The sequence below is a fragment of the Zootoca vivipara genome, chromosome 9, assembly GCF_963506605.1.
Source record: "Zootoca vivipara chromosome 9, rZooViv1.1, whole genome shotgun sequence".
Lineage (NCBI taxonomy): Eukaryota > Metazoa > Chordata > Lepidosauria > Squamata > Lacertidae > Zootoca > Zootoca vivipara.
Genome location: NC_083284.1, coordinates 61,503,127 through 61,529,464, shown reverse-complemented (window position 1 = coordinate 61,529,464; position 26,338 = coordinate 61,503,127). Strand labels below are relative to the sequence as shown.

Sequence of the window (26,338 nt, the reverse complement as noted above, 5' to 3'; positions counted from 1 at the left end):
ATAGAAAATGCCCCCATTATAAAGTATCTTTAAGTGTTTGTCCTCGTTCTAATTATATGTGTTTTTCTTTTTGCGAACCAGGAGCTGCAGGTAAGTTGCAGCCTGGTGCAGTGGCTTGTTTCATCTCTTGTCATCTGTGATGTATTTGTCTGTCTGTGCTTGGTAGTCAGATACCTTGTATTGCTAAGGATATATGGCTACAGAAAATAATACACTGAGCTATTGCCATCCAGACACAAGGTATCTGTAAGGGAACATTAAGGAAATTGTTTTTGCCATGTATTAAAACACTTTGAATACAAAAAACATTAATTGAATTTATATATCCAATTAACTTGAAGGGCTGATTGAAACTCTGCTCCCAATTAATTCAGTATTTGTGTGGCTTTGTTTTGCTGTGTTCATTTCAGTATTATGTGTATTCTGAGAACTTTAGAATAAACATGACCTTTATTACAGGGTGAAAGTATGGACAACTTCAATTGGGGAGTCCGCAGGCGTTCCTTGGACAGTATTGACAAGGGAGACACACCATCACTCCAAGAATATCAGTATTCTGGTAGTACCCCGAGCTTGAACTTGACCAATCAGGAAGATACTGATGAATCTTCAGAGGAAGAAGCCCTGACTGCAAGTCAGATATTATCACGATCACAGATGGTAAAACATTTATTCTCAGATAATAATCGGATTTCTCCTTGTTTTAACCTTCGAATGATACTATCAAGTTTGTAAATTATTCAGAGTTTTGACTTGGTCTCTCTTCTGCAGAAGGGGTGGAGAAGTGTGGTGTTTTAAGTACAGCAATATATATTTATTTAAAATATTTCTGTACTGCCTTCTATTAAAAATCTCAAGTTAGCATTATAGTACATAACTTGGCTGCGGCTTCCGCTGCCTGCACTCAAATCAGAAGCCGCGTCAGACATTCGGCTTCCAAAAAACCTTCTCAAACCAGAAGACTCACTTCCGGGTTTGCGGTGTTCGGGAGCCGATTTGTTCAGGAGCCAAGCCATTCGACAACCAAAGTACCACTGTACAGAGTTAACATGAACAAGTACGCACATCAATTAATGCAGATGTACAAAACAGGAGCAACCAACCCAAGGCAAATTGAAACCAGTCTGTATTAAAAGCTAGATGTGGCCTACAGAGATGTAATTGGCAGGTGCCTAAATTTAATAGCAGTGTCAATCAGAAACAATTCCCCTGGTCAGGGCCCTGTGGCACTCCCACCAGAGAGACTCCGCAGCACACCCAGCACACCAACTTCCCCCCTGTCTTGCCCCTTTCCCAGTAATGGGCAGCAGCACGCCTACTGGGAAGCAAGCGCTGCAGCTCCAATCAAGCTGCTTCTGGCTTTGGCACCTGCCTCAATTCAGAGAGACGATTCCATAAAGAGGGCACCTAAAAGACCCTGATTTCCACCAGATGCAGGCTGTGGCACGTCCAGGACGGCTTGATCAGCTGACCCCAGTGACTGGATAAGTTGGTATGCAGCCTCTTGCTCCCCTCCTCCTAGTTCCCTGAATGACAGCTAACGGGAGTGATCCATTGAATGCTGCTCTGGCATAACTTGCTCACCCCCTGCCAACTGAGATATGTCAGGCTACAACAACATGGCTCTTGTAAAAGACTTTGGGCCAACTACTCTGTGCTTCCTGCTCATTTTAATTCTGACTAGTGGTCCCAGAAATTGCTAATTGTTGTTCAGTTGCAATGGTAATATTGAAGTTTTATTACTGTGCTTTTTAGTAATGGGGTGTGTGTGAGAGAATTTATATAGAGAGAGAGAGAGTTGGTTTTTCAGATTGATATTTTACAATCCATAAGATACAACATAAAAACAAGATTCCAAAGAATCCCCTTGACTTTCCTCCTCCCCTTTGTGGGTCCTATTGTTAATCATTTCCTCCTGCATCTTTTATAATAATCCAAATCTTTTCCATTATATCCAAAATTCAACTTTAAACCACAAGTGTTACTCCAGTCCTACTAATGATTTTAACTGTTCACAATGGTTTTTAAGATAAATCATGAATAAGGAGTGCCTTATTAAAATTTTGGTCGTCCTGATTTCTGAGAGAAGTGTTTTAAATACTGTATGATGTTTCTGCTTTTCAGTCATACTGATTTCCTTTTTGGAAATAAGGCAGGATATAAGATTGTTTAAAAAAATAAATAAAAATTGAAAGTGTGTTTCCATTGTGCTTTATCAATGGAAATGTGCCTTTTGCTTTAAGAATAAAAAGTTTCCAATCCTCAGTACGTGTTTCCAATGTGTGAACTCACAAGTAGTGCAAAATTTTGCCTGTATTTTGCTTTGTAATTTGCTTGAGGATATTGTGCTTATTTTTTTTTTCCTGTTGATCCTTGTTTTATTTTTGTCTCCTTAGGTAAACAGTGACTCAGCTGCTGATGACACAGCACTAGATAATTCAGGGTCGCTGCTACAGTCTCAGGATTCCACTAGCAGTGTTAGAACGGAAGAAGTGCTTCAAATCAGAGCTGAGACCCCAAGTTTGGAGGTTTCCCCTCTTGATAATGCTAGCAACCAGCTGCCTGAGGTGGGGAATAATGTGGGCTGCTGGTGCATGGCTGATTTGGGCTCTTTCTAGCACTGTATAGTATCTCTTTGCTTCCTTTCCGAAAGCATTTTCTTCTGTAATTGATTGTTTAATTGAACTGGTTGTGGTGGCATAAGGGAACGAGAATGTTTTCTGGAAACCAATCATTTCCTTCATGGACTAAAGATGTTCACCAAAGATTAAAAATAGGTTTGAGGGCTAATAATGGATATTTAGTGGTGCAGAACAATAACTGAATAAGCAAGGTGGTTTTCTGGATGCAGCAATTATCTTCCTGTGGTCTTCCCTTCCCCCTCCCCCCATTTTTGCTTTGTCTTTGTGATTGGGTGCTTTAATTGAAATTTGAACCTCAGGCCAGCTGTGTTAGCTACTGGTTGATTCAGCTAGTCCATTTGAACAGGAGATCTGTATGCTAGTGGCATTTTTCTCTCTTAATGGAAATGCCCATATGGATTAAGCCAGATTCCCAGCTGGTAGCTGATAAGAAATCAGTGAGTATTTTAAGTTTGTGTTTGCCATTGCAAACTTTTTTTAAAAAAAATAATGCAATAACTTCAAAGATAAAGCAGTCCATCTCTGATCTGTAGTTCTTACTGGAAAAAACTAATAGTTAATAGTTAAACTAATGTGTACAAGAATAGTTAATGACACATTGTTTTTCCTCTTTTTCTGAGCCACTCAGAGCCATCATAAGACAGCTCTGGAGAGAAAACTAAGCAATCAACTGCTGTTCATGGCCTCTTAAGGGTAGAGGTGGGGAACTGAATCTAGCCATTGTGTTTAGGCCTAAGTCCCCCACCTTCGACAGGCTAGTTTTGACAGATGGATGTGGCCACCCACCAGTCAATCACCTGGTGTCATAATGGCATCAGATGATGACAACTTTCAAAATTCGGCTGATGGGCAGTTACAGTGGCCTTCTTTGAAGGTGTACAGTTTCAAAGGGGGTTTCCCCCATTACCACAGAGTGGTTTGCATTGAAACTGCTTGTACAAACAAGAGCTCCCTATTTTAGCAAGCTGTTTCAATGCAAACCGCTTTGCACTAGTGGAGCAATGCCTCTTTGATGACACATTCACAGCAACAAGCTGCTTTGCAGAGGAAGAAAGCTGTGTTTTAGGAAACAGTTTCCATGCATCCTACTTCAGAAGAGCTGCCTTGACTGCACTGGGGAGTTCCCAAGGCCAAATTGTCGAGCACAGCTGATCCTAATGGATCTCTCCAGATACGTCCACTTGCAAGGAACAATCTCACTTTAGGATCCTGCTCCATTGGAGCCATTTCCATACCTGTCACACCTCACATTACATATGCTATTAATTATGGGGTTAGGTAGCCATGATTTGGGGAAAACGGTGTTGTGGGCCAAGTTAGGAGGGCCAAATGAAGCCCACAGGCTAGAGCTTCTCTACCCCTCTTTTAGAGGGCCAGATCAAATGGGCCCCTTCAACTTGACATATTTGCTTAACCTGCAGGTGATAGGGCCTTTTATTCATTCTGATGTTTACAGGCAGTTGCAAAGAGCTTATTTGCCCCTTTTATCAGCCTTGCAAACTGATCAGATGCAGACACGAATTGCACTAGCAGCAGTAATTGGGGTGAAGGTAAGTGATAGCATAGCAGTCACACTAAATTGGAGAGGAATAAGGGAGCTTGTGACAGGGCACTGCCCCACAGAGCTAGCATTTAGGAGCTTTAACTTTGCTACATTGCATGATAAGCAGTGTCATTTACAAAAAGTCTGATATATACAGGGCAGATTCTAATGTTGCAAGAGTGAACTTCTACCTGTGCAACAGGACTTCATCTGCCTCGTCTTCCCCCTTGCAGCACCCAGCCCCCCCCCCAAAAAAAATCTGCTCCGTAGGCTCACTTTACCCTCCAAAACAGATTTTGAGGGCCGACAAGGGACTGCAAGCGAAGATGAGGGAGTCCCGTTGGACAAGCAGGTGTCAGTTCCACTTCAGCACAGATAGTTCTGGATACAACATGCAGTCTTTTTGTTGAATCCTTCAAAAACCTTTAGCCATCCTATTCAGGGCTTTTTCCCACTGGCCTTTGCAATAAGTACTATGGTTCTTAAATTGTCATGAGTGTGACAAATCCTGTTTTGATACAGGGTAAACATAATGTGTAAAGGGACATGGGTTGGCGCTGTGGTCTAAACCAGAGAGCCTAAGGCTTGCCGATTGGAAGGTTGGCGGTTCGAATCTGCATGACGGGGTGAGCTCCCGTTGCTTAGTCCCAGCTCCTGCCCACCTAGCAGTTCGTCAGCACGTCAAAGTGCAAGTAGATAAATAGGTACCACTCCAGCAGGAAGGTAACAGCATTTCCGTGCGCTGCTCTGGTTCGCCAGAAGCGGCTTAGTCATGCTGGCCACATGACCCGGAAGCTGTCTGCGGACAAATGCTGGCTCCCTCGGCCTATAGAGTGAGATGAGCGCGCAACCCCAGAATCGTCCACGACTGGACCTAACAATCAGGGGTACCTTTGTCATTTAAACATAATGTGTGTGTTCTGTTTGGGGAAATTGCACTTACTTTATAAAAATATAGACTGTTTGAAGACAGTAGATGTCATTATTCTTGGAGAACAGAAAATGACAGTTGTCAAAATATTTGGTTAAGAGCTTTTATCTTGTTGCTTGGAGTAAAGCATGGTTGCATTCCATTGTGCATACTGTGGGAGAGCATTCATGCACCCCCTATCCTGCCAGTTTCTTCTTTGTGGCGTCAGTACAATCAATAAGGTACATCTGTTAGAAGCTGCAGGCGCTGTAATTTCTGTTGAATGATGCTAAAAGGAACAAAGTCCCATCCTCAGGATTTTACTCTCTTTTTTTGCATTTAGCTGTCCAGTTACACAATTCGATTTATATAAGATGAAGTCTTCTAACAAGAGAAGCTTGATGTTGACAGCAGATTTCCCCCCTCCACTTACTAAGTAACAAAGATATTGGGAATATGGTTTTTGTGAGCAGTGTTTTGATACATTAAATATAATTAGTTGCCTTAGAATACGGTGGGGAAGGTTTGCATTGCCTACTTTTGTTCATTTTTTAGACTGACATACTTTGCTGAGTTTTAGAATATTATTTCTCTGTCAAGAAATAATGCAATTTAACATTTTGGGATTTTGAGAAACTGCTCCTTAACAGGATTTGATGAATCCACTTTACTTCCGTGTGAGTTATAAGACTGGTGCTTGCTTTGCAGGATGGCAGTTCACCAATAAAGGATGAACAAGTTAGTACAGCTAGTGAAGATACTGGATCATTTGCGTTGCAAGAGCAGCAAGAGTCCTTGATCTGTCAAGAACCCCTGGAGCTAGAAACTCCTGAAATTCCAGAGCACCCCACTGCTGATAGTTATACTGAATCGATCTGTGAAGATGATGTTACCCTTGCCTTGAAAGAGTTAGATGAAAGATGTGAAGAAGAAGAAGCTGACTTCTCTGGTTTGTCTAGGTAAAATTGATTTGAAGCCATATGTATTTTCTTTCATTAAAGTAATATCAGTATTGACTCATTCACTATTGCCTTAGAGAGAGAGAGACCAGTTTATTTGGCAGTAGTATGCTGTCAGTGGCATTCCAAGCCTCTTAATTTCTGTGATGCTTCAGGGTTATTTTACTGCTGGTCCGTGCTGCTGAAAAGTTCACACATTGTCCACACCTTCTCCACTCCTGCTGCTGCTGCACCACCAGGAAAAAGCCAGAATATGGCTTCTCACGATGCCCAAACCCTGGATTCATGGTTTGCTTCCCCAAACAAATCACAAGTGGTAAACCAAACTTCTTGTGGCTTTGTTTAGAGAAACCAACCACAAACCCAGGTTTGGATCTCGTGGCAAGCAAACTGTGGCTTGTTTAGTGGCAGCAGCTGCAGCAGGAGACTTTTTAGTAACATGCACCAACACACTGTACATTCACATTACCCATTGTTTGTTTTTAACTAGGGTTAAATATGACATGAGAACTGGGGTCATGACATGACAATGGCATCATAATTCTTTCCTAAAGTGCTTTTAGATAAAGTCCTAAAATAAGTAATAAAGGGTTTTCTCCCCAGATGTCACTAATTATTATTTTTTCAGGTGGGGGGAGACTAGCCTACAGCTTGGAAGAATTTATTCAGTTTCTGTGAATCCTTGTTAAGTTGAACAACATTATTCTAAAATTCTGTTTTGTAGAGTTTGTTGTATGCTTGAAACTTTAGATAATTATGTTAGCAAAACAGCAACTTGCTCTTTGTTTTTGGCCCTGCTTTTGACATCATTTCAAACTGATCTACAGGCCCGTTTTAGAACGTCTTGCGCAATGCTAAGGGCAACAAGTCAAAAGATCTGAAACAGCATGAACTTAGCATGCTTGTGTTTGCTTTGTTTACAGTCAAGATGAAGAACAGGATGGTTTTCCAGAAGTCCAGACATCTCCACCACCTTCCCCATTTCTTTCTGCCATATTGGCAGCTTTTCAGCCACAGGCATATGATGATGAAGAGGAAGCTTGGCGCTGCCATGTTAATCAGATGCTCTCAGACACAGATGGATCTTCTGCTGTCTATACATTTCATGTGTTCTCTAGGTTGTTTCAGGTAACTATTCACAATCTCTCATTGTTTGCAATTTTTATTTTGAAACATCTAGTACTAAAACATTTGTGTTGGTGTATCTGATTTTTTTGGGTGGGGGGCAGGGATGTTAAATTGTCACTGTTTACGATTCCTGTTAGAAAGCTACTTGTTTCCCTTAGCCACTATCAGAGGGATAGCAGTCTCTGGGGGTGAGACTTTCCACATCATGTTTTGTCAGGTGACTGTGGCATTGCATAGATATGCTTATGAGGTATAAAGTACTGTTCCTGTACACCTCCATGTATAAGAGTTGGGTATCACTACCTAGAAATATTACCATGTTGACCATAGAACTGTAGAGCTGGAAGGGACCCTGAAGATCATCCAGTCCAACCCCCTGCAATGCAGGAACAGGCAGCTGTCCCATATAGGGATCGAACCTGCAACCTTGGCATTATCGGCACTACACTCAAACAACGTTTAATGCAGCGTTAGAAGAGTGCTTCAGAAGATATTCTCAGTGTAATAGGGTGATAACTCTCCCTTAGGATAAACTGATTTGCCCTGTCCCATCCGTTAAGACTGCACAATCCCATCCCCAAGCACAGGAAAACGGGAAAATTAGGCTTACATGTGAACTCCCATTTAGCAATGTTGCCTGCCATGCCAAAAACAGATGCTAAAGAAAAGGAAGTGAAAATATTTCTTTATCTTTCTAATATTCCTATGTCTAGACCATTCAAAGGAAGTTTGGGGCTATAACACATGAATCCATCAGTTTTCTTGGGGAAAATCTACAGCGAATCGGAACAAAATTCAAAAGTTCACTGGACGTTATGATGATGTGTTCTGAATGCCCAACAGTTTTTGTGGATGCAGAAACGGTAATATCTTATGTTTATTAACATGCTGAGCCTATGACTAGTGAACCTTGCTACTAAGGTACAGAACGTTCTTTGTTTTGAGATGTGCAAAGAATCACTCCACTTAAAAATATTATAATGTTAGCTTCAGTGCATAAACTGGCTGAAGGTGACTTGGCCTCCTAAATTCTCTGTGGTTGCTTCAAGTTAAATATTTCCTTTCAAATATCCAGAACTTTGTCATCTATCTGAATAATGTTTGAGAGTTAAAAGGTTGAAAGTCAATTCTCAAATTCAGTGGATCTCTTGTTCAGTACCAAAATTATAAATGTGTATGTGTTCCATTCTTGTAACATCTGTAGTAGCACCTGTCCTTTGGAACTGCCTCCCATTATGCTTCAGACAGATGCCATACCGTGTTTCCCCCTTTTTAAGACACCGTCTTATTACTTTTTTTTCTCAAAAAACCACAGGGTGGCTTATTTTTGGTGGGATGTCTTACTGGTACCGGTATTTTTATTACGAGTCTGAGGGAAGGGAGGTGTGTGCGTCCCTGGTGCAGCCCTCTCTCCCCGGCCCTGGGATGTTCGCGAAGGGCTGCTCTCTCTCTCCTCCAAGGTGGGGACTCACTTAATAGCAATCTGCTACACTGGAGCTTCTTAAATCTAAACCAGTATAATGGAATCTATCTGTGTGATACAGTCCTAGCAGTAGCCTATACCTAAAGCAAGTAAGGATCTCTACCAGCCAGCTGCCCAAGACTGCAAGACTGTCTGAAGTTCCAACAACATAGCACTTTGCAGTGCTATCACTGATAGCAAAGAAGCTACCTGCTGAGAACAAAGAAGCCAGCTAAGCAGCAATTAAGATTGCTGACTTGGTAAATGGTAGCAATTGAGAAGCAATTGAGCCAGCGAGGTGAGGAAGCACGTGTTGTTAGGACCGGCAGTTTAACTTTTGTGTAAAGCAGCGTTTAGCAGCTCCTTTTAGCAGCTCGCAAACAGCGAAGGAAAAAGTCCTTAATAAATAAATAAAAGTCCCCAAGGCAAGGACTGCGATCCAGACTACTTACAAATCCTTAAAGGGGCAGCTCCACAGACAACCAAGCAGCATAAGGTAGAAAGAAAACTGCAGCAGGATTTTTAAAAGGCTGCTTTATGCCCGGTAAAAGCAATGAGACAACAATCAGACACGGGAGATTCCCGTTAAGAGGAAATCAACGTGCATTGAATGGAAGGGAATTTAGGGAAAGGTGGGGGGAAGCGAGAGGTGGGCTGTGTGTGTGTGTGTGTGTGTGTGTGTGTGTGTGTGTGAGAGAGAGAGAGAGAGAGAGAGAGAGAGAGAGAGAGAGAGACGCAGGGGGGGGGAGAGAGACAGACGCGCGCACGGAGGTCTCTCCCTAAAAGGGAAAACAGCCTTTGCATTCTTCAATCGCCCCTCTTTTCTTCCTCGTGCCTTCATCTCCTCCCCACCCCACTTTTCTCCCCTTCACCAAGTAGAGCTTACACAGCTTGGCTAAAAAAATGCTCTCAGAAACGGGGAAGGGAAATCACAAGGCTTCGGCAGCCAGCAGCTACGGCTGTTCGGTGCATTTTTACAAGCTTTTAAAGGAAATACGTGTCTGTGGAGCGACAGCAAAATGGGGAGAGATTTTTAAGGGGGGAGTTGGCTGGCAGGAGGGGGGTTATTGCTAGTGGGTGAAGGGTCTATCAGTATGTCTTATTTTCGGGGTATGGCTTGTATCGCGCAATTGCTTAGAAATCCTGCTATGGCTTATATAATGACTACGTCTTAAAAAAGGGGAAACACGGTATCTGTTGTGTTTTCAGCGCCTACTGAATACCATTCTTTTTTCAACATGCTTTTTAAGTGAAGATCTTTATCCCAGTCTGCAACTGTATTGGAACTGAAATTAAAAACAACTTCATATGTAAAAATAATGGTTTTTACTGTTGAAATTGCTTTGGGATACTTTATGGGAAGTGATTCATAAGTGGAATCAAATAAATACATAGCAATAATTAAGGCTATTTTTATATTACAGCTGATGTCCCATGGCTTATTGGAAACCTTGAAATTCAGTGTGCTCGAGCTACAAGAACACCTGGATACTTACAATGCTAAGAGAGAGGCAGCAGAGCAGGTAAATGTATTGTAGCACCTGGCTTGTTGCGTTGTGTTGAAAGAGGAAAAATCTGAAAATTGCAGTTTTCCAAGCCACACCCAGCTGCCCCACACTAGATTCATATTAGCTATTGCTATCTTCCTTCAGGGACCCAGGTAGCGCTGTGGGTTAAACCACAGAGTCTAGGGCTTGCTGATCAGAAGGTCGGGGTTTGAATCCCTGCAACGGGGTGAGCTCCCGTTGCTCGGTCCCAGCTCCTGCCCACCTAGCAGTTCGAAAGCACATCAAAGTGCAAGTAGATAAATAGGGACCGCTCCGGTGGGAAGGTAAACGACGTTTCCGTACGCTGCTCTGGTTCGCCAGAAGCAGCTTTGTTATGCTGGCCACATGACCCGGAAGCTGCCTGTGGACAAACACCGGCTCCCTCGGCCTATAGAGCGAGATGAGCACCGCAACCCCAGAGTCAGACACGACTGGACCTGATGGTCAGGGGCCCCTTTACCTTTACCTTCCTTCCCCACCAGGCCAAAAAGGTTACCCACCTTTGCTCTAATAGATGAAGCGCAACAAAAAAAAAATGCAGTGTGAAGTGCTTCTGTTCAGGGTTCAAGCCACTCCATTAGATTCTCGTTCCCTCTGCTTTTTCTTTTCCTCCTTCCAACACTCAATAAGCTTTCCACGCCCACTGAGCATGCTCAGTTCTTACTCACTTTTGGGGGAGGGGATGCTCCATGTTGTGGGGGGGGGGGTTGAGTAGGGTGTGCCCAATATACAACATTAAAATATTTGATTTTACCATTAATGTCTCTGGAGCTCTCCCATATATCCTTGGGGACATTTTAAAATAGCTTATTGTTGTAAACCAGGAATAACTCTATCCATACAAAGAGATGTATATCTATATCTTGTCTTTTCTATATCTTGTCAATCCATACAAGTTTTAATATTGAATATTACATTTTGCATCCTGATATCAGGTGGGAGTACTGCTCTCCCTAGGTGTTGAAAGCAGAGATCGTTGCTCTAATTGCAAAAAAAAGAAACCTGAAGTGTTACCATGACAACCCCATCCAGTTCCAATTTCTGCCTCACCTTGCTCTGTTGTTGGCTTCAGCTCCCTGGCCTTGTCATCAGCTCAGGCCTGTTAATTTTTTGCCTTTTGTGCCTGCTCTTGTGCATGTGAATGTTGAAAACCTTTATCCCCCTCCTCTATCTGGCTGTGGTATTTTTGCCCTTTGTTTTTTGCTGCACTGTTCCCTTGGAGCCTCTCCTGCCACCAGCCACCATGTTTTCTCTCTCACCTTTTCTCTTTGTTCCCTTCCTTGATTATTTAAAATTGGGGGGGGGGGGGGAAGAGGTCTGATCTTCAGGTGGTCCCATTTGCTCCAAGCACACACATATGGGCAAATACTGTATTACCCTTTGCTGTCCACCTGCCAAGACACAGGCCTCTGCTATGGCCCCAGTGTCAGATCCCCGGAGAGTAGTGGCTGCTTCCTCCGTTACATCCACCTCTTTTGTGCTTACTGCTGGCTCCTTGTTTGAACTGGAGATTAGCGGCTCTAGCAGTGGTAGGGACTCTGAGCCCACTCAGCGTTTGGTGCATAGGCAGCATAAAGTGGCTGATAATCTTTGTGATGAGGAAGGAAGCCAGGCAAACCTTGGTCAGCTTTTTACTAGGGACGCTTCCCCACAGGAGTTCTCCAGGTTTCTGGACTCTTCCTGTGTAGCCAAGGAGACTCTTCCTGCACACACTGCATGGTATCAGCAGTCTCTGCCTGTTACTACTACGCAACTGCTCCTGTGAATGCCTTACAGGTTGATCTCTGGGTTCTTCACCTGTCGAAGGAAGCTTTTCTGGCAGATCTAGCTAAGCCTTCATCTCCTCCTGCCCAGCCCCCCTCTGCTCCTCTTCCTCGAGTTGCCTCTGGTGGTCTTCGTTGCTTGTACCAAGCCTTTCCGTCAGTCTCAGTCCTTTTTTCATTTCATTTCACCCTGTCTTTCTGGGCAAGACAGTATCCTCTGCCATTTTAATGATGGTTGAAAGCCTGTATTACTTTGGCATATAATTGTTTGCATTTGACTCCTCCAACCAAAATTATGGCCCATTTGACTAGAGCAGCATCTGTTTTTTTTTTATATAATTATATTTATTGAAATTTTTGCAATAAAAAAAATACCACACAAAAATACAAAAGCTTAAAAAGTAGAAAAGAAAAATTAAGAAAAACAAAAGAAAAAGCACAAAAAGGAAAACAGATAAAAAAGAAAAGTAATATCTCTAACAATATCTTGTCCCCGACTTCCCCGTCCCTCCCCTCCCGGGTCTATTCCATATCAAATTTCACAACTTCTTTTTTTACCCCACACAACAATTTCTATTAAATTTTAAACTACATTGCTTTTAACTATTTCTAATAATTTCCTTTAGCCTATAATTTCCCCCTAAAAAGATATACCATTTCCTGATTCAGATTCTATCCAATCTTATAGCTAAACCTCAAATCCCACCCCCTCCCTCCCCAGGTAGCAGTTTCCCCTTTTCCCCGGCCAGCGTCTTCATACTGTCCAATTTCAAGCCTTTTGATCCATCCATTCATCTACTTTATATTCCTTCTTTACCCCACACCCACTCTTGGCCATTCTAAACCACCCCATTCCTCCTTCTTCCCCTTCCGTTGTTTTAATTCTTCCACCCGCCTCCCACCCTCATCTTTATTTCCAGTATCCCCTATTTCCAATCTTCTGTCTGGTCTGCGTCCCCTCACTCTCACTGGGGGGGCAATGGCCAGACTCTTTCCTCCCTCCTCAGTTTCTTTGTTTCTTTCTGGGATCTGGTCGCCCTCTCTCACTGGGCAGACCAGGTCCCAGAGTCCATCTTGGTCCTTAGCATCCAAAGTCACGTAGGTGGTCAATGCTTCCTCTCTCACAGGTTGCATTGATTTCTCAATCCATTGCTCCTTATTTTCAGTCCGTTGTTCAATGGTTTCTTCTTCTTCTTCCAGTTCTAAAATTTCCGTTGGGGATATCTGTTGTTGGTCTTCTTTTAAAGTCTGAATGTTAACTTTGCCATAACGTACTTCCTCTGTCATTTCTCTAATAAAGTCTAAAATATGTTGCAACTCGACCTCCTCCATTTGTAAGCGGGTTGTTTTGGCTGGCAGCCTTCTTTGTCCTTCTATGTTCCCGTGGGAATTATAACCTGATCCGCCAGAGATGGTGCTGTAATGTCCAAACTAATTCCTTTGTTTGTTTCCAACCATATTTATCATTTATAATTCAAATTCTTAATTCAAATTTTCCAATTCTCCACTTTGTCACGTCAATCAACTTAAAGATAGTCCAAAATATAATCCAAAAAAAAAAATCACAGAATCGCAGCAAATTACTCTTTATAAATCCTTATGTTGTCAACTGGTCGCGGCTTTAGGCTCCTGCCCCCGGTTTCCGGGGGGGGGGGGTTCTTGATCACGATATCAAATTTACCAACGCAGTCTAAAATATATATTCCCCCCCTTAGTTCTGCCTTCTAAGGGGGGATACAAGTTCAATTTTCAGGGGGATCCGCGCCCCTTCTCTTCAATCGGCTGCAGGCAAGTTAGTTGTGGCACAGCCTTCCGGGTAGGGGGGGGAACGACCTCCGTTTTTTATTCCCCTCCCAAGTCCAAATTCTTCTTTTAAAATCAAATTGAATTATCTTACTCACAGTCCAGATCTTGATTTGAAGGTATCTGCCGCTCCTCTGTCTCCGGCTCGGAGCTTCCCGCTACCGGGGTAGCAATGGACCCAAGGCTCCGCCATGTACAGCCTGCTCTCGGAGGCTCCAACGGGGGCTCTCCGGGCGGTTTCCATGGCTTTTTTGGAGCGCTGCTGGGTATCGGCCCCCAGAACGCACAATCTGGGGATTCTCCGGGAGGTCGCGGCGCCCGCGCGACTCTCCCCCTCCCCGGTAGCGGCGGGTGTCTCGGAGACCGAAACGAACCCCGCCGGCGGCTGATGGCGGCAGACCGGAAGTCCAGAGCAGCATCTGTTTGGACAGCGTTTTCCTTGAATGCTCCCTGGGTTAGTCTCAATACCTTTACTAAACACTATAAGGCAAATGTCTGTGCTTTTGCAGAGGCAGCCTTTGGGAGCCACGTCCTCCTGGACCAATAGGCAGCCCCTCATTCTCTCAATTGTTTGCCACCCTATACAGGTCAAGTAGGGCATGTCCCACTTCATGTCATGACATACATGGAAAAGATACTACTGGTACTTACCCTTGAATGGTTCCTCTACATGCATGTAGCTTGACATAAGGGCTTCACCATTTTTCTAGGCTGCCTTTCTCCATGTGATTGGTGGTCCATTTTCTGTGTTCCTTCATGTTTCCTGGATAGGGAGCGTCACGTGTTGTTGTTGTTTTGTTGTGCCACTGTTCTGATTTTGGCACTTACTGTCTTGGCTTACCATAATAAAAACTGGCGGAGGTCATCATGGTAAGGTCTCAGGTTTTTGTAATTGGAGCAGCAATTTCTACCTTAAACCACTAGGTGGAGCATTAATTCCCACCTGATGACATGTTACATACATGCAAGAGAACCCTTCATGACAAGTACCAATAGTATCATAAGACTTTTTAAAAGCAACAATGTTAAAGGGAAACAACTTTGCGCTTTGAAATATTTTCAGAATGTTAGATGATTCTGATGCAATGGAGAATTCTTGTTGGGAGGACATAGGCTTTGCATTAAGAACAAAGGTTGTTTTTCTGGATGAAACATTTAAATTAATTCAAACCTGAAGGCTTTCTGTTGCTTCAAAAATACTCCTGTGACCCACTCAAACCTTTGCCCTGCCCTAATCATTCACCGTTTCTTCACTGAAAAACAGGCAGAATACAGGAATAGATTCCCGGGCAATCTTTGACACCATCACTACAGAAAACTCATGTTGAGAGCTTCTGGTACACTAGGGATGACAGAGGTCATTCTGAAGTTACCAGCCACCGGACTCTTTGTGCATAAACAATACACAGATGACTTAGATACTGTCAGTTAATAGCAATGCACAGAAAATAACAATGCCCCAAATCTAGTTGTGCTAGAATGCAAGTATTGCTAGGAAAGTGTTTAAATAGGCATGTTAGTTCCCTGGATCACTATCTTGGATTGCAACCATTAAATACCTACTGGTGTGAAAAGGCAATATTGCGTTCAGGTATATTAAAGTGGAGGGAGTAGTTTAACTGCAGCTGGCACTACTGCTTGTCCCCTCGTATTTCTATCACTTTTACTTGGGCAGGCTGAGATTCAGCCAAGACCCCCTGTGCAAGCTCTCCAACTCAACCTAATATTCAGGAGTAGAGCAGGTGGTATCAAAATCTAATATGCCTCTAGGAGTCGGCTATGTCAGAGAATCCTGTCTGCCTCTTGAGGTCAGCTTCAAGCTCACTTACTTGCCATTAGGCTCTTTTGGATTGTGTATGGCAGATATTTTCTTCTCTTTTATAACTTTCCCTTTATACTTCAGTGACAAAGAAACCAATATTACATTGGCTCATTGTCAACACTCCCACTGGAAGAAGAATGGGTGGGCATTTTTTGCCAATTCCTTTCCCCCTATGCAGCCCCCCTGTACCCAGAGATGTACCGCGGGGGGCGGTGTGGAGATGAAAGTCAAAAGGAGTTTGCAAGAGCGAGTTGGCAAAAGTTGGTTTCTGCAAAGTCCTCTCTGCTACCCGGCTAAAAATGAACCTTTTCTTCACCCCCATTAATAAACATCTCAAATATGAAAGAATAAGATGTTATCCGACAAGATGTCCAAGATGTCCATTATATCAGCAGGCTGTATTTATGATAATTTTGTGGTCCACACAAAATACAATCTCTCTGTTCTTCAGGCTCTTGCAAGCATCACTGGGTTGTTGTTTTTTGTAATCATGCTTGCGTTTTATTTTGTAGTGGCTGAAAGATTGCAAAAGGACATTTGGTACAGATGATGGTATTCATGGAACCACTACTGATGCTCAGGTAGGTGTCAAGGCCTTGTCACTGGGTCCATTTTATGCCATTCAATAATATGAAAACCTTGTGTATGCCACAGTAGCAGTCATATCCCCAGACTGATTAAAGATTACTTGTAAAGGTTTTCATTTCAGTTATCACAACCATCTGAGGAATTGTATGAAGCATTGGCCTGAGAATAATGTATTCTCCATTTTATTGAAGTGAGGAGCCAGGCTCTGGGTCTGGCCTTAATAACACTGAGCAGATAAGCAGGACAGATAGCATCTGCGTACCAAAACACGTCTGGCTTTTATGCAGCTGTTGATGCAAGCGAGAGAATTGGTATGCTGCATCTCTGCTCATCAGATAAATTACTGTCTGCACCAGAAGCCGTGCTGGATCTAATCTAATTAGTCCTGGGCACATACCTATGACCCGTCTAGAAGGGTACATTTAAAACAATTACTGGAGTGATGAAAATCTTGCCTGTTTTATTTGCAAAGGGCTTTCCAGAACAATACAGCTGTAGTACTTGGAACTAATAGGTGCATGAAAGAAAGCACTACAGGAATATCTTTGCTAAGGCTTTTTAATACTTAGTACCACACAACACAATATTGTATGCAACAACAAGAACAATATTTCAAGTAAATGCTTGCAACTGTCATGGTATTACGAGGATAGTGCTCTTTAGCACCCTGATGGTTACACTGTGGGGTGCTGCCAATGGTATTTAATATAGATATGAATCAGCTGGGAGTAGTTTAGGGGCAAGATGCCATCAGTAGGTAGATGACACTTGGTTATATTTCTCTAATACTTGACTCAACAAAGGATATGCAGTGCCTGGATGCAATGGTGGGATAAATGAGGGGAAATAAGCTGAGGCTGAATCCTGGCAAGATGGTTGCACTGTGAGTTAGCTGTTCCCACGCCTAAGAAATTGGTTGACTGCCTGCCATGGACAGGGCTGCTCTCCTTCTGAAGGAGCGGGTACACAGCCTGGCGCTGCTTCTGAATCCAGCCTTATCACTGGAGGCCCAAGTAGCCTCAGTGCCTAGAAGGGCCTTTTACCAGCTGCACTTGGCATGAGAGCTTCAGCTGATCCTGGACTCGGAGAGCTTTACCACCATAGTTCAGGCACTAGGCAAGATTTAATTATTGCAAGGCACTCTATATGGGGCTTCCCTTATGCTTGGGCCAAAAAAGAAAATGTAGCTAGAAGCAGGGTTTTTGTAGAGCTACTCAGAGCTCTGTTTTCAGAAGATTTCTCAATTTTTTACTTTAACTTCATACCTTCTGGTTCCCGCCCCTTCTTCTTCCCTTATTAATGTATTTATTATTTAATTGTATTTTTTACTATTTGCTAAAAAGAAGAAAATCACAAAGAGGTTTCCACTGCAAATAAAACCTGAGATATATCAATACAATATAAAAATAGCTACATACATTAAAACCCAAATAATACATAATCACAAAGCAGTCGCAAATGAGAAACAAATGGCCCAGCACCTGGCATTAAAAAGCCCCCAAAGCCAGGATAAATAAATATAACTTAAGCTGACGATGAAAGTGGAATACCAGTGGTGCATAGAGCATAATTGCATCAGGGTGATGAAACTGCTTGTGACAGCATTGTCTTCTGTGCTTATCCTCTAACATTTGTGGGGTCGGACCAAAGGTTAATGTACGGAAGTTTCTAAAGAGCCTGCACTCTGGAAGGTTTTGCTTCTCCATCACCCTCCCCAACTTTTATTGAAAAACACTCGTTGCAAAAAAAAAAATGTATTGGGAAAGAGAGTCTGATCCTGTGCACCTTTTGCAAGGGGAGGACACCTTGCCCCATTCCTCTGGCCCTGTTATCACCTCCTTTGCTGGGTTAGCAGGGTTTGCCTGCTCTGTTGGTGTGAGGTGAAGTGCAAGACCACCAGTTGGAGAAAGAGTGGGGAAATGGGTGAGGTGTTGCTCCTCCTATAGCTGTGCTAACACTAAAACACCGTTGCAGTGCCAAAAATCATACAGGTTTGTGTAGAGGCTTAGGGAGCAGAACTGGCTGCGGGACAAACCTACAACTAAAGTGTATGATCATTCTGTTTGGTACATGTGGGGGCCAGTACTAGAGTTTTAACAGAAGCAAGCTATATTTATGTACAAGAAAATATTTCATGGGTGAAGGGGGGTAATTGGTCTCTGGGGACCGGACCATTCATCCTTTAAGGTCAATTCTCCACATACACCATGGGATTCCATTTTTCTGTATTAAAAGATCCTTTGGAAGTGAAACTTTTTGGCCAAGAGAACTCTTGCTCTGTGAGGCACAGCCTCCAAGTCAAACCTTCCCTCCTCCTTTCTGTTAGGGCTCCAAGCAAGTTTTCTTGCTCCCTCTCAGCCCTGGCCAATTGAGAGCAGGATATATACATTGCCCTTAGCCCCAGCCCCCCCCAGTTGTTGTTTTTTGTATGTGTGTGTGTTTCAGGGGAAAGGAAGGGGGATCCCTCCCCAATATTTATTTCTGCAAGGATGGATGCTTGCTATCTCATAGAAAACCTAATCTGCCTTTCCCTCTCCCTCCAATTTTGGGTCCTAGTCTAATAGAGGAAATCATTTGGCTGTGTTGATATGCCTTAAAATGCATGAGGTTTCTTTTTTTTATATCTTTCTAATGAATATATGCATGCAGCTCTTTACAAATACCCTCTACTTTAAGCTATATAATTTTGTCATATTGCATGATAGCAAGACAAGTAGTACATCTACAAATTCAGTTATCTTTGAATTCTGCCTAGACCTTTTACACACGATGAAGCTTTCTTTGAACGTTATTCTTTTAGTTTATATGGGACATCTGAGACCCCATTTAAAATGATATTCTATACTAATTCATGATCTTTTTTCCTTTTTGTATTTTTGTGACCTGCTCACGTTCTTGCTTAGCATTTGGAAATTCTAGCAGTAAGTGATGGCTCTTGATTTATCAAATATTTAACCATGCCAGTAAAGAAACTGGTTTCATTTTTGTCTCTTGTCCATTTGTGATATAGCTGTGTCTCATTTAGATTACAGAAAGTGTTTGCTTCACTTACCTATATAGTTCTAACTCTTAAAACGCCAGCCCCTTTTAGATGGTAGATTAATAGCAAGTGATTCCATTACCATTTGCTTTGCTGCTTTGGTGTAAAACAATTTTAACACCCATCCCCTCTGTGATACATACATGTGAAAATATGCAGAGAAGTAACATTGCAATTTTGTTCAGGAATTTATTGCTTTTACAGTTGTCATGCTACTGTAGAACTGGAAAGCTAAGAATGTATATTTTAATAAATGTATTAACTATGGGAAGAAACAATGTGCTTGAACATAAATACCATATTTTGATATGTAGCCTAGAATTAAAACTGACATCACCAGTAGAAACAGAAGCAATTTCTTCCCTGCTAGAGCATGGCATTTCTGAAATGTCATGAGAATCCCTTTCTGTTTTCTTTGTTGTAAATACAATTTGCCCTTCTTAAAAGGTAAAGTTATAAGGGCAACACCACTTTTTAATTATACATCTACAGCTTTTATCTTACTGCATTAGCTTGTGCAAATAACTTTTTTATATTACAAATTATTCACTAGACAAGCTGTTTTGTTATTTTATTGTCTGATTATTATATAGTTGATTAATATACTGAATTTAAGATAATGACCTTTTTTTTCATTTACAGGAATTGGAGTTGTGCCGGAGGCTATATAAGTTGCATTTCCAGTTGTTGCTTCTCTTCCAAGCATATTGTAAACTTATCAGCCAAGTGGATGTAGTTAAAAAAGAGGCAGAGGTAAAGAAAATACCACAAATGTTTTTACTAGTGTTTGTTAGAAGTAAACTACTTGAGATTTTCAATTTTGTTTTAAGAGGATAAAGCAAACTGACTTACAAGGTTAATCACATTTGTAAAGAACATCAGTATCCATTATGAGCACTCTGTACTCTGTCTTCTAATGCATATTTAACGGTACATAACCAATTTTCACTTTATAATTTCAACCATCACCCAATTGCAGTTGGATTGATGTCAAAGTTGCTGATACACATATACCAAAATTTCCAAGTTTATATTGTGAGCAGTTAAAAGTTGGAAGAGATCCCGAGGGTTATCTAGTCCAACCTCTGACGGTGGAATGGAGTTTTCAAAACAAACCGCTCTTACTGACATTTAGTCAGAATCTTCTTCCTTGTAACTTGAAGCCATTGGTTCGGTTCCTATGCTCCAGAGCAGGAGAAAATAAGTTTGCTCCATCCTCCATGTGACAGCTTTTTAGATAGATGGCTCTCATTCTCCTCTTATCCAGGCCAAACATACTCAACCCATTCCTCTTAAGCAGGCACCCCCAAACTTCGGCCCTCCAGATGTTTTGGACTACAATTCCTATCTTCCCCGACCACTGGTCCTGTTAGCTAGGGATCATGGGAGTTGTACCGTAGGCCAAAACATCTGGAGGGCCGCAGTTTGGGGGTGCCTGCTCTTAAGGCTTGGTTTCCAGACCCTAAACATCTTGGTCATTCTTCTCTATATATGTTACAGCGTGTTAATATCCTCCTTAAATTTTGGTGCCCAGAAATGGACACAAGTACTCCAGGTGTGGTCTGATCAAGACAGAATAAAATGGTTGAGGTACTTCTGTGAGCAAGCATTTAACCCGAAATATTATGATGCCCTAATTACATATAAAAAACTCTCTGTCCCCACTGCTTAAATTGGAGAAAAACATTGCTTTTAGTATAAAAACTTAAGTTTATCTTCTTTTGTTTTAGGTAATAAACATGTCAGAGGAGCTTGCACAGCTAGAAGCCTTTCTGAAGGAAGCGGAGTCTGCTTCTGACAGTGGTATTGAAGAAATGGAAATTCCAGAAGCTTCCCAAGCCAACACTGAGACTGCCATTCATTCTCTCATTGAAACTTTGAGGAATAAAGAGTTTATGTCTGCTATAGTACAGGTCAAAGCTTTCAGGTACAATTTGCTAATATTCTCATTTGAAAAGGATAAAATTGAGAGGGACCTTTATGCAATGGCTTACTTACATCAGTATATTTCTTATTTTATCAATACAATTTTTTTAAAAAAATTTTAAAAACCATCTTTATTTCAATCCTTTAAAATGCAATACATCGAAAAAACAAAACAACAAGAAATAATAATAATTCTAAATAATAATAATAATATCAAACTTCACAATTATACATCTAATAATAAAACATAAGAAAAAGAAAGAAAAAAAGAAAACTGAATAAAAATTTACTTCCAAATCACAACACATCGCTTAACTTTCCCTTTCCCTTCACTTGCGATTCCTTACTTCAAAGTAATATATACCTCTATATTAGAAACTTTATTTTAATTACTCTTCTTATTCTCTATGTTATTTCCCAAGATTACCTAATTTAAACAGACCATCAGTTCCGTCTTTATATCTCTTTTTTAAAAATATTCTTCCACCCTCTCCCATTCCCCTTTAGATTTGAAATATTTCTGATCACTGCTGTCATCTTCTCCATATTCATAAATTCTATTAGTTTTAACTGCCACTCCTGAATTGTGGGTACTTCTTTTTTTCTCCATTTCTGAGCTACCAATAATCTAGCTGCCGCACACGCATATAAGAAAATATTTTTCCTGTCATTTGGCATATTATCTGGTAAAATGCTTAATAAAAAATATTCTGGCTTCTTCCCAAAGGTGATTTTCAACATTTTTTTTAATTCATCATATATATTTCCCCAGAATTTAAATACTTCTTTGCATCCCCACCAGCAATGAAAATAATTCCCTCCTTTGGCATCACATTTCCAACAATTATCATTTTCATTCTTGTATATTATTGCTAATTTTTCTGGGGTCAGGTGCCATCTATATACCAATTTAAGCATATTCTCCTTTATGCCCATACAGGCTGTGAATCTCATTGAGCTTTTCCACAAATTATCCCATTGTATTTTGTAAATTGGTCTCCCCAAATCCTGGGCCCACTTTGTCATTGTCTCTTTTATTTCTTCGTCTTTTAATTCCCATTCGAGGAGAAATTTATAAATTTTTGATAATGGTTTCGTGTTATTCTCTAATAATAATTCTTGTAATTTTGACTTCCCTTTTCCGAATCCTATTTGCTGGTGTTTTTTAAAAAGGCTTTGTATTTGGTGGTACTGCAGCCAGCTATTGCAATATGGTTTAATCTCTTCATAAGTTCGTAACTTCCATTGCTCATCTTCTCTAATTAATAAATCCTGATACGTCAGCCATCTCTTGTTTTTACCTTTCCCTCCAATTGATGTCATCTCAAGGGGGGATGCCCACCATGGTGTTTTGGGTTCTAATAATGGTCTAAATTCTTGCCAAATTTTAAATAATGATTTTTTCGTCACATGGTTAGCAAATTGTCTATATTTCTCTTTTTCTTCCTGGAGTAAATAAGTGTGCCATCCGGCTACATTTCTAAATCCCTCCAGTTCCAGGAGGTCCTCGTCCTCCATAACTATCCAGTCTTTAAGCCAGCACATACATGCGGACGCATAATATAGCCTTAAGTCGGGGACCCCCCATCCTCCTCTTTCTTTGATGTCTGTGAGTAATTTATATTGTATTCGTGGTTTTTTCCCCAGCCAAATAAATTTACTTAACTCCTTCCTCCAACCCTCAAAAATATCTTTTTTCCCCAAAATGGGTAACATCTGGAATAGGAATAGAATTCTAGGTAAGATTGACATCTTAATTGTAGCAATTCTACCTGAAAATGATAAATTCAAATCTTTCCATCTTTCCAAATCCTTTCTGATTTCCCTCCAAACTTTCCCATAGTTGTTCTCATATAACTCAATGTTGTTTATACTAATTACTATGCCTAAATATTTAAATTTCTTCACCACCTCCCAATCCAATTCCGATTTCAATTTGGTCATTTCTACTTGTCTTATGTTTTTGAACATTACCTTTGTCTTATTCCCATTTATTTTTAACCCTGATACTCCCTCAAAAACTTTTAATACTTTTTTCAAATTTCCAATTGACTCCTCCGGTTCCTCCAACATAACAATCATATCGTCTGCGAATGCCTTTATCTTGAATTTTTTATCTCTTACTTTTATTCCCTCAATTTTGGTATCCTTTTTAATATCCATCAGTAGAAATTCTATTGATAATATAAATAATAATGGTGATAAGGGGCAGCCCTGTCGCGTTCCTTTCTCTATCTTAAATTCCTCTAACACCTCCCCATTTAGGATTAATTTAGCTGATTGTTTATTATAAATTGAATTAATTCCTCTCATGAATCTTCCTCCAATTCCAATTTCTTTCAATGACCTTTTCATAAAATCCCATGATAGAGAATCAAATGCTTTCTCTATATCCAAGAAAACCAGGGCTGCTTTCTTCCCTGGTGACCAATCTAAATATTCCAATAAATCAATTAAAATCCTGACATTCTTTGACATTTTTCTCCCCGGGAGGAACCCTTGTTGATCTTGCCCAATGATCCTATTCAATATTTTCTTTAATCTATTTGCCAATATATCTGTAAAAATTTTGTAATCTACATTGAGTAATGAAATCGGTCTAAAATCACCTACCTGTCTGCCTTCATCTTCGCCTTTAGGAATTAATATCACATACGCCTCTTGCCACGATTTAGGTATAGATCCTTTATCCATAATATCATTTATTACCTTTTGGAGGGTTTCGCCTAATTCTTCCTTAAATATTTTGTAATGCCTACTTGATAAGCCATCCGTCCCCGGTGATTTTCCTAGTTTCAATTTTTTTATTGCTTCATATATCTCCTGTTTTGTTACCGGTTTGTTAAGCAATTCTTCTTCCTTTTCTATAATCTGAATTTCCTTCCTCTTCGCAAAATAATTGTCCAAATTTTTTCCACCTATTTTCTTTTCCTCATATAATTTCCTATAATAAGAATTAAAGCATTTTTGTATTTCCTCCAGCTTCCTCAACTTCCCTCCTTTATACATTATCTCTGTAATTAATCTTTCTTTTTGGTTTTTCCTTAATTTCCATGCTAATAGTTTCCCTACCTTATCTCCCCATTCAAAATTTCTTTGTTTAGACCATCTTATTTTGTTTTCAATTTCTTGACTTACCAATATAGAGAGTTCCTTTTGCAACACTTTTAATCTCATCAACTTTTTTTCATTCTTTGGATCTTTTACCAATTCTTTTTCCGTTTCTTTAATTTCCTCTTTAATTTTCCCCATATTTTTTTCCCTTTCTCTTTTCACTTTGCTTTTTTGCTGAATATATAATCCCCTCACGAAGGCCTTACCTGCGTCCCATGTTGTCGCTAGCTCCACCTCCTCTGACACATTAACTTTGTAAAATTCCTCTAATAATTTTTTAACTTTTTTGATAAAGTCTTCATCATTTAATATCCTTTCATCCATCCTCCATCTATAATTTCTCATACCTTTCTTTTTTATTTTCACCATTATTTGATTGTGGTCGGTTATTGACTTAGCTAGTATCTCACTTTTAGCTACGTTCTGTGCCAACCCAGGTGAGAGCCATATCATGTCAATTCTGGAGGCAGTCTTTTTTGCTCCTGAAAAATAAGTAAATTTTCTCTCTTTTGGGTTTTCCCTCCTCCAAACATCTTCTAAATTATAATTATGGATTAAATTTAAGAAAACCTCTGGCAACCTTCCTCTGTCCCCTCTCCTCTTCCCCGATCTATCTAAATCATTTTGTATGACTCCATTGAAATCTCCTAGAAGAATTATCTCCTCATCTGATATGTGCTCCCCCATCTTCTTTCCCAATTTCTTGAAAAATTCCTTTTTGCACCCATTTGGAGCATAAATATTCACTACACAAACCTTTCCTTTTGGCAAGTACAGACGCACCCCAACCATTCTCCCTTCGTCATCTTGGAATAATTTTTCTGCTTTAATCTTTTGTTTGACATAGATGACTACTCCTCTTTTCTTCTTTTTATGTGATGAAACAAATTCCTCACCTAATCTTTTATTTATCAATACTCTTTCGTGTTTCTGGGATACGTGGGTTTCCTGGAAACACATAATATCCCATGTACCTTTTTTAATTATATGTTCTACTTTATTTCTTTTCAATTATTTAAACCATTAACATTCCAAGAGATGATATTAAGATCCATTTCTTTATTAATTTTATTAAAATAAAAATCACCAAATTTTCAAATTTCGGAAGGAAAAAAAATAAATTTGAAATTCAAATTCGACAATTTCCCAGATTTCCCGCCCGGGATCTGGTTTAGAGGAGTGTGTCTGTACTTCTTCCGGATCCTACAAAAAAAAAAAAAAGTTCTGGGGTTATTTTCACAATCTCTTATTCTATGGGTTACCCTTTTATAATTGAATTCCCCAAGATAGAAGCAAAGGGAGGAAAGCGAGAAAGAAGAGAAGAGAAGAGCCAGGAAAGCTGTTCTTTAAACAATGAGTGCTCCCCCCCCCTTCCAAAGTGGGAGAAGCCACCCCCCCTCCTTTGAGAGAATTACACTTTTAATATTACTTATTTTAATTTTACTTTGTTATAGGAGAGATGCAGTAGTCCTTAAGAAAATTAGTCAATTTGTTGAATTTAAGTTTCGTCTTCCTCCTTGTCTTCTTCCAGTTCTTTAAACAATTCTTTCTTGTTTCTGTTGCAGAACTTCTCCGCCCCGTCTACCGTTCTGAAAGTTCTTTTCCTTCCTCTGAAAGTAAAAGTGATTCCTTCAGGGTACTCCCATGTAAACCAAATCCCTTGTTTCCTTAGGGCATCTGTCACTGCTTTGTACCCCTGCCTCTTGAGCCTGAACCTCCTCGGAATCTCTTTAAATATGGCCACCGTTCTTCCTTCAAATTTCAAATTATTTTGCTTTTTCTTCTGTAAAATCTTATCCTTGAGCAGCATCGAGTTCAGGAATATCATAACGTCTCCCGGACCTTTAAAGTTTTTCGCTTTGTCCACTTTTACTCTGTAAATTTTATCTATGTCCAGGATCAGATCTTCTTCTGCTAGGCCTTTTATCATTTTCTCCTCTATCTGTTCGTTTGTCGATTCCGGGACGCCTCTTACTCTCAAAACCAGCTCTTTCTGCTTCATCTCCAGAAGAGCTATTTGATCCTCCAGATCTTCTTGTCTCTTTCTCAGCTTTTGTGTCATTTCATCCTCTTTCTCTCTCTCTGCCCTCA

General features: G+C 40.6%; 1 protein-coding gene across 11 annotated transcripts in view; it reads left to right on the top strand.

Annotated features, from left to right (window-relative positions):
• FRYL (FRY like transcription coactivator) overlaps window positions 1-26,338 on the top strand; it is a 165,607-nt gene that overhangs the window by 135,738 nt on the left and 3,531 nt on the right. For 8 of the 11 annotated variants that reach the window (XM_060278893.1, XM_060278896.1, XM_060278895.1 and 5 more), the window contains 10 exons: window positions 460-660; window positions 2,397-2,567; window positions 5,804-6,054; window positions 6,978-7,182; window positions 7,896-8,045; window positions 10,069-10,167; window positions 16,092-16,160; window positions 19,071-19,088; window positions 19,850-19,960; window positions 20,938-21,134. In XM_060278893.1, coding sequence (XP_060134876.1) covers window positions 460-660; window positions 2,397-2,567; window positions 5,804-6,054; window positions 6,978-7,182; window positions 7,896-8,045; window positions 10,069-10,167; window positions 16,092-16,160; window positions 19,071-19,088; window positions 19,850-19,960; window positions 20,938-21,134 — 1,472 coding nt within the window. Of the gene's footprint in view, window positions 1-459; window positions 661-2,396; window positions 3,080-5,803; window positions 6,055-6,977; window positions 7,183-7,895; window positions 8,046-10,068; window positions 10,168-16,091; window positions 16,161-19,070; window positions 19,089-19,849; window positions 19,961-20,937; window positions 21,135-26,338 lie in introns of those variants that run through there. The other 3 variants (XM_060278889.1, XM_060278897.1, XR_009558175.1) reach the window with 2 other exon arrangements.